At 43.9% G+C, this 19,350-nt stretch overlaps 1 protein-coding gene across 1 annotated transcript in view; it reads left to right on the plus strand.

Moving 5' to 3' along the window:
• The first annotated feature begins 3,146 nt into the window (after positions 1-3,146).
• The window catches only part of PRPF19 (pre-mRNA processing factor 19), a 20,491-nt gene continuing 4,287 nt past the window's right edge, over positions 3,147-19,350 (plus strand). The window contains exons 1-15 of the mRNA XM_003802681.3: positions 3,147-3,391; positions 5,728-5,877; positions 6,301-6,377; positions 6,899-7,040; positions 7,124-7,197; positions 9,757-9,819; positions 10,663-10,704; positions 10,831-10,905; positions 11,260-11,335; positions 11,502-11,611; positions 13,085-13,240; positions 13,482-13,551; positions 14,072-14,157; positions 14,469-14,639; positions 14,776-14,881. Coding sequence (XP_003802729.1) covers positions 3,373-3,391; positions 5,728-5,877; positions 6,301-6,377; positions 6,899-7,040; positions 7,124-7,197; positions 9,757-9,819; positions 10,663-10,704; positions 10,831-10,905; positions 11,260-11,335; positions 11,502-11,611; positions 13,085-13,240; positions 13,482-13,551; positions 14,072-14,157; positions 14,469-14,639; positions 14,776-14,881 — 1,417 coding nt within the window. The 5' untranslated portion in view covers positions 3,147-3,372. The remainder of the gene's footprint in view (positions 3,392-5,727; positions 5,878-6,300; positions 6,378-6,898; positions 7,041-7,123; positions 7,198-9,756; positions 9,820-10,662; positions 10,705-10,830; positions 10,906-11,259; positions 11,336-11,501; positions 11,612-13,084; positions 13,241-13,481; positions 13,552-14,071; positions 14,158-14,468; positions 14,640-14,775; positions 14,882-19,350) is intronic.

Genomic DNA, 19,350 nt, shown 5'->3' on the forward strand with positions numbered 1-19,350 from the left:
GTAGTCCCAGCTACTTGGGAGGCAGAGGCAGGAGACTCGCTTGAGCCCAGGAGTTGGAGGTTGCTGTGAGCTGTAATGCTACGGCACTCTACCCAGGGGGACAGCTTGAGGCTCTGTCTCAAAAAAAAAAAAATTAATTAAAAATTGAAAAATTACCTGGGCATTATGGTGGGCATAGTCCCTGTTACTTGGGAGGCTGAGGTAGGAGAATCGCTTGAACCCAGGACTTTGAGGTTTCTGTGAGCTAGACTGAAGCCACAGCACTCTAGCCTGAGCAACAGATTGAGACCCTGTCTCAAAAAAAAAAAGAAAATGAAGTGGTCATCCCTTTAAGCCCCAGCACCTCCTATCTTACTCTGATTTGTTTTATTCATGGTACTTACCACTCTCTGCCATTTTCTTATGTGTTATTTTCTGTGTCTTCCCAGTGGAATGCAAGCTCCAAGAGAGCAGAAACCTTGTCTTTCTTGTTCAACTTTTCTATTTCCAGTTATCAGAATAGGCACATAGTTGGCACCCAATCAATATTTGCTGGAAGAATGAGGAGCCTGGGGAGTAGTGAGAATAGATTTTTCATTGAAAGTTGATCTCTGTGGGCAGCTCCTGTGGCTCAGTGAGTAGGGCACCAGCCCCATATACCAAAGGTGGCAGGTTCAAACCTGGCCCCAGCCAAACAGCAACAAAAAATAGTCGGGCATTTGTGGCGGAAGCCTGTAGTCCCAGCTACTCGGGAGGCTGAGGCAAGAGAATTGCCTAAGCCCAAGAGCTGGAGGTTGCTGTGAGCTGTGATGCCAAGGCACTCTATTGAGGATGACAAAGTGCAACTCTGTCTCTTAAAAAAAAGAAAGAAAGAAAGAAAGTTGATCTCTGGCTGTTCTGTGGAAAGTGGATTAGAAGGAGGTCAGGCTGGAAGCAAGAGGAATAATTAGGGTGCTACTTTATTGGTGCAGGAGAGAGATGCCATTTTTGTATATTAATTCTTCATAAGAACCCTGGGAGTTCATGCCTCCATTTTACAGATGAGGTGACTAAAGCATAGAGATGTTCATACAGCAAACTATCTGGGTTGAGCTGGGTTTTGAGCACACAGTCTAACTTCAGAGTCCATGTTCTTGGCCACTGTGTGATACTATCCTGGGTACCTGTACCTTTTTTTTTTTTTTTTGCATTTTGGCTGGGGCCGGGTTTGAACCCATCATCTCCAGCATATTGGGCCAGCGCCCTAATCCTTTGAGCCACAGGAGTTACTCGTACCTATAACTTTTATTTTTCTCTCCAAACCTTTGTTTATGTAGTTTCGTTCTGGAATGCTCTTCACTGTCCTTATCCTCTATGTGAATGAGTATTGCCCACCTGTCAAAGTCCAGCTCATTCTCACATCTTCAGTAAAGAAGACTTCACTGACCATCCTTGTCCCTCCTGTTCTTTTATCTCTTGTAGACCATACCACATGCTATTTATATGATTCCTGAAAAGTCTCTTATAGATATTCACAAAGAATCATACACCGAGCTGGAAGGGACTTGCACTGACTAAAGTGTAGTGGCCTCATCATAGCTCACTGCAACTTCCAACTCCTGGGCTCAAGAGATCCTTCTGCCTCAGCTTCCAGAGTAGCTAGGACTACTGGTGCACACCAGAATGCCTGGGTAATTTTTTTCTATTTTTAGTAGAGTGAGGGGTTTTACTCTTGTTCAGGTTACTCTCTTAACTCCTGAGCTCAAGAGATCCTCCCACTCTGGGCCTAAGCAAGAGCAAGACACTCATCACACCTGGTCTGGGACCTAGAAGATAGTAGTAAAATTTATAAAGGCCATTCATTTGGGCTGAGCTTCTGCACAAGGCCCAACAGACTATACCAAAATGGAGTTACTTCTCAAGTTCCATGCTACCAAGGCAAAACTAAGATCTTTATCTGAACTTCTGAGAAATCAGGACAAAAGAAAGAGACAGAGAGAAGCTAAATCCCCCCAAAGGCCAGTTTTAGTGAGCATGAGAAGTGTTAGGGGCAGACAGAAAGCAGGGTCTCCTAACACTAAGCAAGTCCCAGGCTGGCGGTGGCTCACATCTGTAATCCTTGCACCCTGCCAGACCCAGGCAGGTGGATTGCCTGAGCTCGTGGGTTCCAGACAAGCCTGAACAAGAGAGAGACCCCCGTCTCTAAAAATAACTGGGCGTAGTGGTAGGCACCGGTAGTCCCAGCTACTTGGGATGCTGAGGCAAGAGGATAGCTTGAGCCCGAGTTTGAGTTTGCTGTGAGCTGTGACGCCACAGCTCTCTACTGAGGGCGACAAAGTGAGACTGTCTGAAAAAACAAAAAACAACAAAAGAGAGAGAGAGATAGAGAAAGTTCCTTCACTTCAACCTTCACAAAAGAAGTAACTTTGGGGCGGCGCTTGTGGCTCCGGCCCCGGCCCCGGCCCCATTCACCGGAGGTGTTGGGTTCAAGGTCAGCCCAGCCAAAAACTGCAACTAAAAAAAAAAAAAAAGTAACTTTGAAATGACCAATCGCTTTGTTTTCTGTCCCCCCCCCCCAAGTCCTTTTCTATCAAACCAACCTCCTCTCTTCAGCTCATCAAAACACTCATTCTATTTTATAGAACGGGGCATTGCCCTATTCTAGAATACAAAATAAAAGCCTATTAAGATCTTTAAATTTGTCGCAATTTTGTCTTTTGACAAAGACGAAGGGATAGTAAGGAGGATGACTTGTCCAAGATCACAGAGCAAACTGGTAGTACAGGCAGGACCAGAACAGTTACAGGCAGGACCAGAACAGTTTCTCGGCCAGTGTAAGTTTCTCTACCCACAAGCAGCCGGGATTTCTTCACCGGCCACCGGCATCTCTCTAAGGGTGGCAGGAGAAACACCTGCCTCAGAATCACGTGGGACACGAAAAGACTAAGGCAAACCCGAGGAATCTGCATTCGCGAACATTTCACAGAAAGTTTAAATAACTATGGTCGCCCCGCCCATGGCAGAGCCTTCCTCAAAACAGGCGTTACCAAATTCCTTCGGCCTTAAAATTCCCACTGCATCATGGGAAATGTAGTTTGGGCTTTCTTCTTCCTCCGGCCGCTCGCTTTACGGAAGGAGCCGAATCAATCCGGAAATAGTCGAGTGTTCCTTGGCGGGCCCTTTCCTGCCCGGTTGCATTCTGGGAAAGGGCAGTTTCCGTTAGGTGCTGAAGGCTGAGGCGCGCGACCGGCCCCATTCCCACGTGAAGCGCTACGCTATCTTCGTTCGGCGGGGCTGCTGCCAGCTCGCCGCGGAGAGTCGCGGCAGCAGCCAGGGACCGGAAGTGGCTCGCGGAGATTCAGAAGCTGGTCCCGGAGCCCGGTGTGAGGCGCCCCGGAGCGCGGCGACGGCGCCATGTCCCTGATCTGCTCCAGTGAGTATTGGCTGCGGCCGATCGCGGGTCGCAGGAGGCCGGAGTGCCGAGAGGGAGCGCGTGCGGGCCGTTGCGGCGCTTGGATCTGCGCGGAGTCGGGAATGAGGCACCCAAGAGGCAGAGTGGCGGCCTGTCAGCACGAGGGTGCTCTTCCCAAGAAGCGCGGGATGCATTTGCTCAGTGTTCCGCAGTTTACACAGTGCCTCAGGTTTATTGTCGCAGGGATTACTGAGGCCGGCCACTTCGGTTTGCCGAGTAGAAACCCTTCTGAGCGGAGGGAGCTGGTGCAGCGTAAACAGCTCTGATGATGAAGTCAGGAAACTCTAGGGCTTGTGCAGGGTCAGCCTCCGATTGGCTTTGTGAACTGGCGCAAAGCTCAGGGCCTCGCTTTCCCATCTGCAAAATGAAGAGCATTGCACTGAATGTTGTCTGACGTCTTGCTCGGATAATCCGAGCTTTTGCAATTTGCGAAGGTCACACAGCGAGTTAGAAACAGAGACAGGGCTGGAAGGAAGGTGTCTGTCTCCCTGCCTCACACTGTGTGACTCATAAAAACAGCTCATATTTATAAAACCCTTATTGGTTTACGACCTGCTTCTGAGTCTACGATCTCTTTTTATCCTCACAAGAATTCCCAAAAGGAGAAATAAAGACACTGGTTTTACAGATGAGGATGTAAGGCTCAGGAAGAGTGAGGCTTAGCTAAGGATGCACATCTAGTAAGTGGCAGAGCTTGGTGACGCAGCTAGTTGATTCGGAACTTTGCCCCTGAATCTATGCTTTTTCCTTGCTTTCTGTCTTTCCTTTTGGTCTTTTACTGTGGCATACAGGTGTTTATCCATCTTGTTTCATTGGATTACTAGTTTCACATCTCTTTTTCTATTCACTTCCTTCCCAGAACCTCTCCATTAATTCAAAGAGGGGGAAAAAAGAAAGGGAAATGATGAACAGAAAAAGGAATCCTTCACATTGAAGAAATTACAGTTTGCAAAGGTTTTTCCACATTTATTGTTTCAGTCTTGAAGAAGCTGCCTTTTATATCTCCAGCACCATCCCTCCTCTCATTCACTTGTTCACTCATTTTTTTTGCTGTTTACTGAGTGCCTCCTGGGCATCTGCCTTGTGCTGGAAGTCAGCGGCCTGCTGTAATCCCTATCCTCAAGGGTCCACAGTCTCCAGAGGCGAGCATGTAAATGATAACTCTTTTGGGGGTGTTGTGAGGATAGTTTACTCTATGTAAAATGCTTAGAATCACAAAGTAATGTGTCATGCAATTGTACCACGGAAGTGTTTTTAATATTGTAGTGCTTGTCACATTGCTCCTTGGAATCTTCCAAGTGTTATGTATCTTTTTATATGCTAATTAGTCGACTGTTGGCTGGCCTTCCTATCTTAGTTTAAGATGAGGGGCTGCTTACCTCCAAAGACCAAGGCAGGATTAGAGAGTTGGGACTTTCATCCCTACCTATCTGGGGAAGAGAGAGGGGCTTAAGGTTAGTTGTTCACCAGTGGCTAGTATTTTAATCTCATGCCTTTGTTATGACACCTTCATAGAAACTATAGTGGGATATACAGAAGTTCAGGAGGCTATATGAGGCTCAACACCCCTTCTCTCATATCTCACCCTATACATCTCATCTGTATCCTTTTTTTTCTTAATAATAAATTGGTAAATGTAAGTGTTACCCTGAGTTTTGTGAGCCACTAGGAAATAGTGGTCATGGGAACCTGATTTATTGTCAGTTTTCTCAGAAACATAGGTAAAACTGAGGCTCAAGATTGGCTCTCGTTGAGTCAGAATTGAATTGGAGGACACTAGATGTCTCTGCTGAGGGACTACTTGCTTGATGGGTGGGTGGGGGGAACCCACATCTCTTAGTTTTATAAGAGTATGAGAGGAAAACTGATTTTGTTATTCCAATGTTCTCAGACTTTATAATTTCTTTGATAATCTATCCAGGTGAATTATAACCTAGTCTGAAGTGGGTGTCAGAGATTGGTGTGGCTTCATGTATATCCCCATGTTGTGGAGCAAAATGGGTACTCAGCCATTTTTGTTCAAAAATGAGATGGACAGGGATTATTGACCACTGTTTAGTAGGTCCCTGGTACACAGTAGTTGTTAATAATTATTGTTGACTATCTGACTATCAGGAGAGATGAATGGAGAAGCTAGTTATGTACTGGGAAACATTCTTGCTTGGTGTCATATGTCTTGCTTCCTATTAATTGAGTGTGAGGATGCCGGATCTTGTTGGGACTAATAGTTGGTGAGGAATCCTTAATGCCCAAGATTCTCTTTTACCCTGAGCTCATGGCCTGCCTTTTCTCTACAGTCTCCAATGAAGTGCCAGAGCACCCATGTGTATCCCCTGTCTCTAATCATGTCTATGAGCGGCGGCTCATCGAGAAGTACATTGCAGAGAATGGTACAGACCCCATCAACAACCAGCCTCTCTCCGAGGAGCAGCTCATTGACATCAAAGGTGCCACTGGCTGACCTTAGTCTAGGGCAGGGTTTTTCAACCTTTTTTATCTCATAGCACACTTAAACCTGTAGTTAAATTTCTGCGGGACTTAGAGATAAACTTCCACAGCACACTTAAATTACACTGATCAAAAAAAAGTAAAAAAAGAATATAGTTAGAGTGCTTTGAACTGCTATGAAAATAATGTAATTAATGATCCTTAAAAATTTGGGGGGGCACACCTATGATCCTCTCACAGTATACAAGTTAAAAATCACTGATGTAGGGCCATCTTTGCTTGGATCTTGAGGGGATGGGAGGTGGTGCCAGTGCATTGGAGGTGGAGATACTGGTCTGTTAATGGCTAAGGGGAAAAGAGGTGTGGTGGGGGAGAGTCCTCTGGGTTACAGTTCTTCATGCCTAGTTTCCCTCTCTTGGCAGTTGCTCACCCAATCCGGCCCAAGCCTCCCTCAGCCACTAGTATCCCGGCCATTCTGAAAGCTTTGCAGGATGAATGGGTGAGTTCCAGGAAGAGAATCAGGCACTGTTTTACTCACTTGAAGAGAACACATCACTAGACTAGGACTTGAGGGTGGAGCATTACTTAGAGTATGAACTGTGACACTGGGGACTGGTTTTATTCATCGCTGTATCCCCAGCACTGAGAGCAGCACCTGGTACATGGTAGGTGCTCTAGAAACATGAATGGATGAATGAATACATCTTGCAGGACTGTCTGGCGCAGTGGCTAGCACAGTGAGGCCAATCAATAAATACCAGCAGCAGCAGTGTTACTGTTCCATTTTAGAGAGGGGATGGCATGACATCTGTGATTTGCTGGTAAATTAAGAGAAGATGGGGATGGGAAAGAACTGGCTCCTACTTGGTGTTGTGTGGCATGAGTCGGAGCTCAGGAGTGTCTGGCATATTCAGAGTCACTCTGATGTTGCTTGAGTCTAGGCCTCTCCTCAAGGGCCAACTCTACTAGGTGTTCCCTGCATCCCCTCCCACACCTCACAATGACGTTTCCCTCTCCCAGGATGCCGTCATGCTGCACAGCTTCACTTTGCGCCAGCAGCTGCAGACAACCCGCCAAGAGCTGTCTCACGCTCTCTACCAGCATGATGCTGCCTGCCGTGTCATTGCCCGTCTGACCAAGGAAGTCACTGCTGCCCGAGAAGGTACACCCTCTCCCCTGCCATCCCCCATTCTAGGCTGGTCATGTTTTGTAATATTTCATTTCTGACATTATCTTTTCTCTCAGCTCTGGCCACCCTGAAACCACAGGCTGGTCTCATTGTGCCCCAGGCAGTACCAAGCTCCCAGCCAAGTGTTGTGGTGAGTGCACCCCTTGCATCCCTCTTGCCAGTAGCTCATTTGTGTGCAGTGGCCCATGGAGCTCTCTTTATGTGTCTTTCTTTTGTCCTCTGTGCTTCTCACTCTTACCTTTATTTATTTATTTATTTATTTTTTGAGACAGAGTTTCATTATGTCGTTGTTCGTAGAGTGGCGTGACGTCACAGCTCATGGCAACATCAAACTCTTGGGCTTAAGTGATTCTCTTGCCTCTCAATTAGCTGGGACTACATGTGCCTGCTACAATGCCTGGCTACTTTTTGGTTGTAGTTGTTGTTGTTGTTTGGCAGGCCAGGGCTGGGTTCGAAACTGCCAGCTTTGCTGTATGTGGTGCCACTGAGCTACAAGCACTAAGCCTTACCTTTCTTTTTTTCTTTTTGGCAGTTTTTGGCCAGGGCTGGGCTTAAACCCACCACGTCTGGTATTTGGGGCTAGCATCCCACTCCTTTGAGCCACAGGCACTGCCCTTTTCTTTCTTCTTTTTTTTTAGCCCTTCCTATAATTGTGTCCCACCCCCCAAAATTTTGACCCCCCCCACCTCTTTCCCTCCTTCCTTCTCTCTCTGTTCTCTCTTCCTCCACCCGCCACTGTATACTAGATTATTAATTGTCCTCATATCAGAATTGAGTACATAGGATTCTTGCTTCTCTATTCTTTTGATGCTTTACTAAGACTCCTGTGTTCTACTTCCATCCAGGTTAATACAAAAGATGTAAAGCAGCGGTTCTCAACCTGTGGGTTGCGACCCACAGGAACTGTATTAAAGGGCTGCGGCATTAGGAAGGTTGAGAACCACTGATGTGAAGTCTCATCTTATTTAATGGCTAAATAGTATTCCATGGTATACATATACCATGGCTTATTAATCCATTCCTAGGTGGGCATTTAGGCTGTTTCCACATTTTGGTGATTGTAAATTGAGCTGCAGTAAACAGTCTAGTGCAAGTGTCTTTATCGTAAAAGGACTTTTTTCTTCTGAGTAGATGCCCAGTAATGGGATTGCAGGATCAAACGGGAGGTTTAGCTTGAGTTCTTTGAGGATTCTCCATACTTCCTTCCAAAAAGGTTGTATTAGTTTGCAGTCCCACCAGCAGTGTAAAAGTGTTCCCTTCTCTCCACATCCACGCCAGCATCTACAGTTTTGAGATTTTGTAATGTGGGCCATTCCCTCTGAGGTTAGATGATATCTCAGGGAGGTTTTGATTTGCATTTCTCTAATAATTAGGGGTGATGAGCATTTTTTCATATGTTTGTTAGTCTGTCTACTTTAGAGAAGGTTCTGTTCATTTGTTTAGCCCGGTGATATAAGGTATTGTTGGCTCTTTTTATGTTGATTAATTTGAGTTCTCTGTAGATCCTAGTTATCAAACTTTTGTCTGATTCAAAATATGCAAATATCCTTTCTCATTGTGTAGATTGTCTATTTGCTTTGGTTGTTGTCTCCTTAGCTGTACAGAAGCTTTTCAGTTTAATTAAGTCCCATTTGTTTATTTTTGTTGTTGCAATTGCCACAGAAGTCTTCTTCATAAAGTCTTTCCCTAGGCCAATATCTTCAAGTGTTTTTCCCGTTCTTTCTTTGAGGATTTTTATCGTTTCATGCCTTAAATTTAGGTCTTTTATCCATCTTGAATCAATTTTTATGAGTAGAGAAAGGTGCGGGTCCAGTTTCAGTCTTTTTGAATGTGGATATCCAGTTCTCCCCGCACCATTTGTTGAATAGGGATGTTACTTTCATCTGATTTTCTATTTGGTTCCAGATGTCTATGTCTCTATTTTTGTGCCAATACCATGCTGTTTTGATAATTATGGCCTTGTAGTACAGCCTAAAGTCTGCTAGGCTGAAGCCCCTGGCTTTGTTTTAATTACTAAGAATCGCCTTAGCTATATGAGGTTTTCTTCTGGTTTCATACAAAACAAAGAATTATTTTTTCCAAGTCTTGAAAGTATGATGTTGCTATTTTAATAGGGATGGCATTGAATCAGTAGATTGCTTTGGGAAGTATAGACATTTTAGTAATGCTGATTCTTTCCAGTCATGAGCATGGTATGTTCTTCCATTTGTTAGTATCTTCGGCTATTTCTTTTCTTAGAGTTTTGTAATTTTCTTTATAGAGGTTCTTCACCTCTTTTGTTAGGTATATTCCTAGGTATTTCATTTTCTTTCTACCTTGAAGGAGATTAATTAGTTTTTCATCTTGGCTTTTATGGCCTATAAAAATGCTACTGACTTGTGGACATTGATTTTGTATCTTGAGACATTACTGTATTTATTGATCACTTTCAGGAGTTTTGGGGTTCTTTAAGTGTAAGACCATATCATTAGCAAAGAGGTAGAGTTTGACCTCCTCTGCTCCCATTTGGATGCTCTTAATTTCCTTCTCTTGCCTAATTATATTGACTAAAACTTCCAGCCCTTTGTCGAATAGTAGTGGTGATAGAGGACAACCTGGTGTGATTCCAGTTCTAAATGGTTTACTCCATTCAGTTTTGCTCCATTCAGTAAAATACTAGCTGTGTCACCCTTACCTTTGTTTTCTTCAGGGTGCAGGTGAGCCAATGGATTTGGGCGAGCTGGTGGGAATGACTCCCGAAATTATCCAGAAGGTAAGTCCTGCTTTCACTGGGAATGCTGATGGGCCTCATATTTCACTGTCTGCCTTGAGTCCATTGTGACTAAAAATCCCATACATTTGGGAGTAGAGTATAGTGGTGAAGAGCAGGGACTCTGGGACTAGACTGACTAGGTTTATATTTTGGTGCCACTGCTTTATGATTGTGGCTTATTTAGCTAACCCTTCTGTGTCTCATTCCCTTGCTTCTAAAGTGAAAATATAATAGTACCTATGTTAGAGGTTTGTGAGAATTTAGAAGATTTAATTACCGATAAGTGTGATGCTTAGCTCTTATTGGGGTTCTTTGCAGATATTAAACTACTGTATTATATGTTTCTGTGCCTTTTTCCTTTGGGGGAGAGAGGACAGGAATTACCATCTTCATTTTACAGATGAAAGAAACACCTCATAAGAGGCAGAACTGGACTCCTGATTCCAAGTCCAGGGCTCTGTTTTATCCATGGAATCTTCGTTTGTGGGGCTTGGTGGTATCTTTTCAACAAGTTCAGATTGTCAGCATGGATCTGAGCTCCTGATCTATGGGAGTGCTACAGACCTGATTCAGGTCCTTGCTCTGCTGTTATCACAAGGCCTTGGGCAAGTGACTTGGCTTTTCTGAGGCTGTTTCCTCAGCTGTAAAATAAGGTCTTCAACACCTACCCGTAAAGCTGGGGTGAAAGTAAAAGATAAAAGAGGCAGTGCTTGTAAGCCTTTAGCACAGAAGTTGTCAGGTAATAAGTCGATCATGTTTATAAAAGTACAGGTGTGACCAACATCCAATGTGCCATTGTCCTGGCAAGATAATTTGTCTGATATTGTGCCTATTCCTCCTTAGCTTCAAGACAAGGCCACTGTGCTAACCACGGAGCGTAAGAAGGTGAGTCTTCTGGAGTCAGCAAAGGGAGCTGGCTTGGTAGGAGGCAGTTTGACCCCTTAAGAGGAAGAGGGGTGGCTGAATCTTGTATTCATTGCTGCTTTTCTTGGCCATAATTCATTTTCTCAGAGGGGAAAGACTGTGCCTGAGGAGTTGGTGAAGCCAGAAGAGCTCAGCAAATACCGGCAGGTGGCATCCCACGTGGTGAGTGGCTGGGTTCCCAGTAACTTAGAGTCAGGCCTTCCCCTGCTATTTCTGGTGTGTGGCCAGGCAGCATGTAGAGCAGTAAGTAGAAAACTGTCTAGGCCCTCTGGCCCTGTTTGTCACCTGGGCTGGTTACTTGTTGGGGTGCCTCTCTTGCCCACCTCTTGGTTCCAGTAATTTAGAAGGGAATTACTATATCCAGGCATAAAGTGATGTGGGATGGATAAGAAATAGAAGCAACTCTTATTATTCTTAGGGGATGGGCGACTAGAGATGGCAATTGGGGAGTTGTATGGCTTTGTGGCCTGCTGAGATCTGGCTGTGACAGGGTTTGATGTGGCTCTCTCTGCAAAGGGGTTGCACAGTGCCAGCATTCCTGGGATCCTCGCCCTGGACCTCTGTCCCTCTGACACCAACAAGATCCTCACTGGTGAGAGTCTGGGTCTGGTCCAGCAGACTGAAGTGGGGAGGGACAGCAGGGAAAAATACATGCTCCTTGTCCTCTTTTCATGGACCTGAGAACAAAAGTCCCTTCTTCAACAAAAGTGCCTAGGTAGGCCTGGCTCATTTTTTGATATTATTTCTGTCCTTTCCAGGTGGGGCAGATAAAAATGTTGTTGTCTTTGACAAGAGTTCTGAGCAAATCCTGGCCACCCTCAAAGGCCATACCAAGAAGGTTACCAGTGTGGTATTTCATCCTTCCCAGGTAAGGGGTTCTCTCCACTACCTCTGGTCCCTCTTCCCTAAGCCCTATTTCCCTGAAACAGTGGTTCCTGAACCATCCTCCACTCCCCTCCATTCTTCTTGGTGATGCAGGGGTGAGAAAGAGCTCTGACTCCTGAGAGTGGGCCTTAGTGGGGGATCTCTGTTTGGAGTCATGGGGATTGCCCTCTAAAGCAGGGATCTTCAGAACAGGGGGAGAAAGGAAATGGATAGTTTGACATATTTAATATTAGAGAAAGAAAAAAAAACTTTACAGTGTTTATAATACAAACTACAGAAAACAAAACTTAACATAATCTTGACTCACAAATATATGAGGAAGAAAATACAGGGTGGCCATCAAGATCATGTGCAATTTACTATGTTAAATTAATTAATTTAAATTGTACATGGACTTTATGGACACCCTGTGTGTCTGTTTCCCATGATTCTTTTTTTTTTTTTTTTTCATTTGCGGGTTTTGGCCAGGGCCGGGTTCGAATTTGCCACCTCTGATGTATGGGGCCAGCACCCTACTCCTTGAGCCACAGGTGCCATCCTGTTTCCCATGATTCTGAAGGATAGAGGTGGTAAAAACTTGATGTTGAGGATTAAAGGTGGCATGAGTTACAGATAGAGAGAACTGGTTCATTGAGTAAAGATAGTTCATGAGACCAGAATAGTGATGTTATGAGATTTGAGTTTTAGGTCAATGACAGTTTGGGACTGCAGGACTGTGGTTGGATCAGTGCTTCCCAGACAGTGAGCCTTTGCCTTGACTTAGACCTTGGGGAAATGAGAAGTAAAAGAATAACATGATAAATTGTTCATAAAACTAAGTTTATTCACATTAAAAGCTTTGTTTTCCTGTTTACATTGTGTTAATAGTTATGTCTCTTGTGAAATCATGTTGATAAGAGGTGATAGTTGTTTTTACCTTATGACTTCTAATGTGTTAATTAACCAAAATAATTGGTAAGTGACACCGTATGTTCTCTACCTGCTCCAAGTCCTTCAGAAATTTAACTTGCTCCTGAAATTTTTCAGTGTGGGATGCACTGAAATTTGATCTTACAGCCCCTTCTAGTCCCAGTGCTCCTCAGACCTGTGCCATACAATATGTAATCATTAGCTACATATGGCTATTTAAATTTCAGTTAAAAGAAAATACATTTACTCATTTGTACTACTACCCACATTTCTCCTTTCAGTTAAGTTGCTTTCTGTTGCAGTTATCCTTCTTACCACTAGATGGCAAGGCCTCTGCAAGGCTTGATCCTGTTCTGTTGTTATTTTAGTAGCATTTACCATTAGCTCTCAAAGGCATCATTGGATGGACAAGTGATACCGGGAAGGACAGGGCTGAAAAGAGAAGCATTGTTTGTAGTTGTGGCCATCCCCAGTTCCTTTTATAAGATGGTTGTTGTCTGCCTCTCTTTTCTGTCTCTGATCCTCCTCATCTTTGCTTTCATTTTAGGACTTGGTGTTTTCTGCCTCCCCAGATGCCACTATTAGGATTTGGTCGGTCCCAAACGCCTCTTGTGTACAGGTTGTTCGGGCCCATGAGAGTGCTGTGACAGGCCTCAGCCTCCATGCCACTGGTGACTATCTCCTGAGCTCTTCTGATGACCAGGTGTGCTCCTAGCCAGGGCCCTAAAGAGGCCTGCTGGTTCCCAAGTTTAAACACCCTGGGAAGAGGGAACATCTTACCAACCCCAGCTAGTTCCTCAGAGCTTTGAAGGAGAATGTTTTCTTTCTCCTGGGAGGTGCTAGCTTTGCTAGATTTTGCTGAATCGGGGTCTCTGCCTTCCTGAAGGACACCAGAACCTGGGGACCTACTTTCTCACTGGTTTTATTGTCTCATTCCTTTTTAGTACTGGGCTTTCTCTGACATCCAGACAGGGCGTGTGCTCACCAAGGTGACAGATGAGACCTCTGGCTGCTGTAAGTTGGCTCAGAAATACTAGACTCTTTGTTTGCTGCTTATCATATATTTTTGTCTTCTATAGTCCTTTGCTCATTTTTTCTTCTAAATGTACTTTGTTTTGCGACAGAGTCTCACTCTTTTGCCCTGGTAGATGCTATGGCATCATCGTAACTTGCTGCAAACTCAAACTCACCAGCTTAAGCAGTCCTCATGCCTCAGCCTCCTGAACAGCTGAGACTACAGCACCCACCACCACACCCAACTAGATTTTCTGTTGTTGGTAGAGACAGGGTCTCTTGCTTAGGCTGGTCTCAAACTTCTGAGCTCAAGCAGTCCACCTGCCTTGGCCTCCCGGAGTGCTAGGATTACAGGCATAGTTAGTGCACCCAGCCTCTAAATGTACACTTAACCACCAGCTCTTATTTAGTGACAGTCTTTGTGCTGGGTGCAGTGATTAATGTGAAGAACAAGAAACCTACCATTGTTCCTGTTAGTGTCTGCCTGTGGGCTTTGACTACAGGTCCATCTCCTCCACAGCTCTCACCTGTGCGCAGTTCCATCCTGATGGACTCATCTTTGGAACAGGGACCATGGATTCTCAGATCAAGATCTGGGACTTGAAGGTAGGACATGGAAGGCCTCTGTCTGAGGCCCAAGGTTGGAGGGGGTGCATGCTCTTGTGAAGACTTGTGAAGATATAGTGCTGATTAGATGCTTATGGCATCTAACCTTAGGGGTGTCTTGAAGGTGGAGTGATAGTGACTCTATCACTATCAGGTGTGATGTGACTGGTGTGGTCTGGGGGGTCCTGATTATTCCTACTGGCTGTCCTTCCTGGAAAGACAGAACATCTCAGAAGTTTGGAAAACTCCATTTTCTTTTCATGATCAGTGGGTGATGTGTTTTACTACTCCCCCTCCCCCCCCAACCATAGGAGCGCACCAATGTGGCTAACTTCCCTGGCCACTCAGGCCCCATCACCAGCATTGCCTTTTCCGAGAATGGCTACTACCTGGCTACAGCAGCTGATGACTCCTCAGTCAAGCTCTGGGATCTACGCAAGCTTAAGAACTTTAAGACATTGCAGCTGGAGAACAACTTTGAGGTGTGCCCCCCTCCCTCTGGCTCTTGCTGTTGCTTCTTTTCATTTGTTGATTATTTACTGAATTAATCAAAATTCTTTTTATCCCAAGTTACTCTATAGTTTCTGTTTCCCATGTGTAACTTTCTGATGCTGGCAGGTGAAGTCACTGATCTTTGACCAGAGTGGTACCTACTTGGCTCTTGGGGGCACAGATGTCCAGATCTACATCTGCAAACAGTGGACAGAGATTCTTCACTTTACAGGTAGAGGCTGGCCCTGGGCTCCTGAGGTTTCTTCTTGTCAGGCCCCAAGGGAAACCTTCCTGGCTTAGGGATCTGTTGGGCTCACATGAGTTTGCCTAGGCAGCTTTTATCACCACCTGCAGCAGTAGAGCATAGTGGCTAAGGAAGGGGTCTCAGATTTAGACTGTGTAGTGTAAATGTTAGCTGTAGCTCTGCTACTTCCAGGCAGTGCGGCATTGGGCATGTTACTGCAGGGGAGAGAAAACATTCTTTCTACTCTCTGAAAGTTTGATAATTAAGTCTATGAAATAAACTGACAATAAATAGATTGACAGAAGAAGAGCCATTTTAACTACATGCGTATGAATATACAAAATATAAGGCTTGAAAAAGGTCAGATGATTGAAGCTTAAAGAGTCATGTGCCACTTAACTGTGGGGATACATTCTGAAAAGTGCATCCTTAGACAGTTTGGTCATGCGAACATCATAGTGTACATACACAAACCTGGATGGTATAGCCTACTACACATTATGTCCTATGGCCTGTTGCTTCTGGGCTGCAAACCTGTATAGCCTAGTACTGTACTGAATACTACAGGCAGCTTTAACATCACAGTAAGATCTGTGTATCTAAACATAGAAAAGGTACAGTAAAAATACTATATAAAAGATAAATAGGGCCAGTGCAGTGGTTTATACCTGTAGTCCTTGCACTCTGGGAACCCAAAGTGGAGGATTGCTTGAGGTCAGGAATTTGAGACCAAGCTGAGCAAGAATAAGGCCCATCTCTACTAAAAATAGAAAAATTAGCTGTGTGTGGTGGTGCACCTTTATAGTTCCAGCTACTTGGGAGACTGAGGCAGGATCACTTGAGCCTAGGAGTTTGAGGTTGCAATAAACTAGGATGACACCAGTGCACTCTAGCCAGGGCAACAGAAAAAAAAATGATAAATGGCACACCTGTATACGTCCTACCATGAATGGAGCTTATAGGACTGGAAGTTGCTCTAGGGGAGTCAGTGGGTGAATGGTGAACAAATGTAAAGTCACAGGCCATCACTATACACTATTGTAGACTTTATAAACACTGTATAATTAGGCTACATTGAATTTATAAAAATGTTTTTCTTAAAAAATTAACCTTAGCTTATTATAACCCTTTTTTACTTTATAACTTAGGGGTTTTTACAAACACATTGTACAGCTCTGCCAAAGTATTTTCTTTCTTTATATCCTTATTGGATAAGCTTTTATCTTTTTTAAAAATTATTCCTTTTTGTTAACTTTTTAAATTTTTAAAAAAATTAAAATACAAACACACACATTAGCCCAGGCCTTCATATGACTAGGATCATCAATACACTCTTCTGCCTCCCTCTATCTTGTCCCATCAGAAGGTCTTCAAATGACTCATGGAGCTATCATCTCCTGTGAGAACAGTATCTTCTGGAATACCTCATAATGTTCTCCTTGAGGCTGTTTTACAGTTAACCTTTTTTTTTTTTTTTTTTTTTTGAGACTTTTGAGACTCTGAGAAACTCTTTGTCATCCTGAGTGCAGTGGCCTCATCATAGCTCACAGCAACTTCAAACTCCTGGGCTCAAATGATCCTCTTGAGTAGGTGGGACTGCAGGCATGCACCACCATGCCTGGCTAATTTTTCTAATTTGTCTAGAGACAGGGGTCTTGATCTTGCTCTGATTGGTCTTAAACTCCTGAGCTCAAGCAATCCTGCCTCCAGCTCTTGGAGTGCTAGGATTATAGGCAAGAGCTACCACTCCTGAGCAACTTTTTTTTTAAGTAGGAGTGAAGTCTAGTATGGTAAATGTAGGCATGCTTTGTTTTGTTATGTTTCTCTTCATTGCATTTCATAGATTCTGGGTTTTTCACAAATTGAAAGTTTGTGACAACCTGGTGTTGAGCAAGTTTTATCAGCACCATTTTTCCCACAACATATGCTCACTTCATGTCTCTGTCACATTTTGATATTTTTCCCCCAGTATTTCAAATGTTTTCATGATTATTATATAAATTATAGTGCTTTGTGATCAGTGATCTTTGATGTTTATATTGTTAATTTTGGGCTGCCACAAACTGTGCCTGTGTAAGACAGAGAACTTAATTGATATGTGTATGTATTCTGACTGCTCCATCAGCTAGACTTGGGCCTGTCTTTTTACTTCTTCTTGGGCCTCCCTATTCCCTGAGACAGAGCAGTATTGAAATAGGGCTCTCAGTGTTCAAGTAAAAGGAAGAATCACATGTCTTTTACTATAAATCAAAAGCCAGAGATGATTAAACTCCTCACAGTAGCATGTGAGGAAGACATGTTGAAAGCCAAGATAGCCTTAAAGGCTGCCTTTTTTTTTTTTTTTGGAGACAGCCTCAAGCTATCCCCCTGGGTAGAGTGCCATGACATCACAGCCCACAGCAACCTCCAACTCCTGGGCTCAAGCGAGTCTCCTGCCTCAGCCTCCCAAGTAGCTGGGACCACAGGCGCCCGCCACAACGCCTGTTCATTTTTTTGGTTGCAGCCATCGTTGTTTGGTGGGCCGGGCTGGGGATTCGAACCCGCCACCTTAGGTGTATGTGGCTGGTGCCTTAGCTGCTTGAGCCACAGGCACTGAGCTTAAAGGCTGCCTCTTATGCCAGTTAGCTGAGTTGTGAATGCAAAGAAAAAAAATTTTTTTTTTTTTTGGAGACAGTCTCACTTTGTTGCTCTCGGTAGAGTGCTTGGTGTCAGAGCTCATAGCAACCTCAAACTCTTGGGCTTAAGCAATTCTCTTGCCTCAGCCTCCCAAGTAGCTGGTGCTACAGGCGCCCACCACAATGTCCAGCTATTTTTAGAGACAAAGTCTCAACTCTGCCTCAGGCTGGTCTTAAACTCCTGAGTTCAAGCAGTCCACCCACCTTAGTCTCCCAGAGTGCTAGGATTACAGGTATGAGCCTCCTAAGTGCTGGGATTATAGGCATGAGCCACTGTGCCTGGCCAGAAGGAAAAAATCTTGACATTAAAAGTGCTCCTCCAAAGAACAAATGAATGATTAGAAAGCAAAACAGCCTTATTAATGATAAAGAGAAAATTTTAGTGGTCTCAATAAATCAGACTATTCACAGTATTCCTTTATTAGGCAAATCCTAATCCAGAGCAAGACTCTAACTCTCTTTAATTCTGTGAAGGCTGAGAGGTGAGGAAGCTGCAGAAAAGAAAGTTAGAACATAGCATGAGGTTTAAGAAAAGACGCTATCTCCATAACATGAAAGTTCAGAGTGAATAGCAAGTATTGGACATAGAAGCTGCAGCAGGGTTATTCAGAAGATTTAGCAAAGATCACTGATTAAGGTAGCCACACTACACAGATTGTCACTGTAGATGAAATAGGTTTCTGTTGGAAGAAGACACCATCTAGGACTTGGATAGAGAGGAAAAGTCAGTGCCTGGCTTTAAAGCTTGAACAGACAAGTTCAGTCTCTTTGTTAGGGGCTAATGCTACTGGTGACTTCTCAGTTGAAGTCAAAGCTTGTTTACCATGCTGAAAATCCTGGGGCCTTTAAGTTATGCTAAGTCTACTCTGCCATAGCCCTGTAAATGTAACAACAAAGTCTGGATGACATGTTTACAGCATGGCTTACTGAGTATTTTATTATAAGCCCACTATTGAGATCAGTTGCCCCGGAAAAACATGTTCCTTTCAAAATACTACTGTTCATTGAAAATACACCTAGTCTTATCAGAGAGCTCTATTGGAGATATACAAAGAGATTAAATGTTGTTTTCATGCCTGCTAACATAATATCCAGTCTGTAACCTGTGGATCAAGGAACAATCTGAACTTGCAAATCTTTTTTTTTTTTTTTTTTGAGGCAGAGTCTCAAGCTGTCTTCCTGGGTAGAGTACCATGGCATCATAGCTTACAGCAACCTCCAACTCAGGCTCAAGTGATCCTCTTGCCTCAGTTTTTCTATTTTTAGTAGAGTCCTTTTGCTTAGGTGGTCTTGAACTCATGAGCTCAAGCAATCCACCCACCTTACATCCCAGAGTACTAGGTTTACAGGTGTGAACCACCGTGCCTGGCCAACTTGAAAGTCTAAATACTTTTTGTAAAGCCATGACAGGTATAGAGGTGGTTCCTCTGATATATCCAAGCAAAGTAAATTGAACATCTGGAAATGATTCACCATCCTTTCTTCCCTAGTAAGAAGCTTCCTAGTTCATAGGATGAGGTCAAAATATCAACATTTAAAAAGAGTTTGAAAAAAGTTGATTCCAACCCTACTACATAACTTTGAAGGGGTTTCAGGCAGTAAAGGAAGTAGCTGCAAGAAATGGGAAGAAACAGTATAAAAAAGAAAAAAATGACAAGAAAACGAGAATTAGAACTGGAGACTCAAGTTGGGACTGAATTCTTGCAATCTCATGATAAAACTTTAGCAAACAAAGAGTTACTTCTTAGGGATGAGCAAAGATAGTTTCTTTTTTTTTTTTTT

Source organism: Otolemur garnettii, unplaced genomic scaffold (assembly GCF_000181295.1).
Source record: "Otolemur garnettii isolate 467f Iridium unplaced genomic scaffold, OtoGar3 scaffold00254, whole genome shotgun sequence".
NCBI classification, from domain to species: domain Eukaryota; kingdom Metazoa; phylum Chordata; class Mammalia; order Primates; family Galagidae; genus Otolemur; species Otolemur garnettii.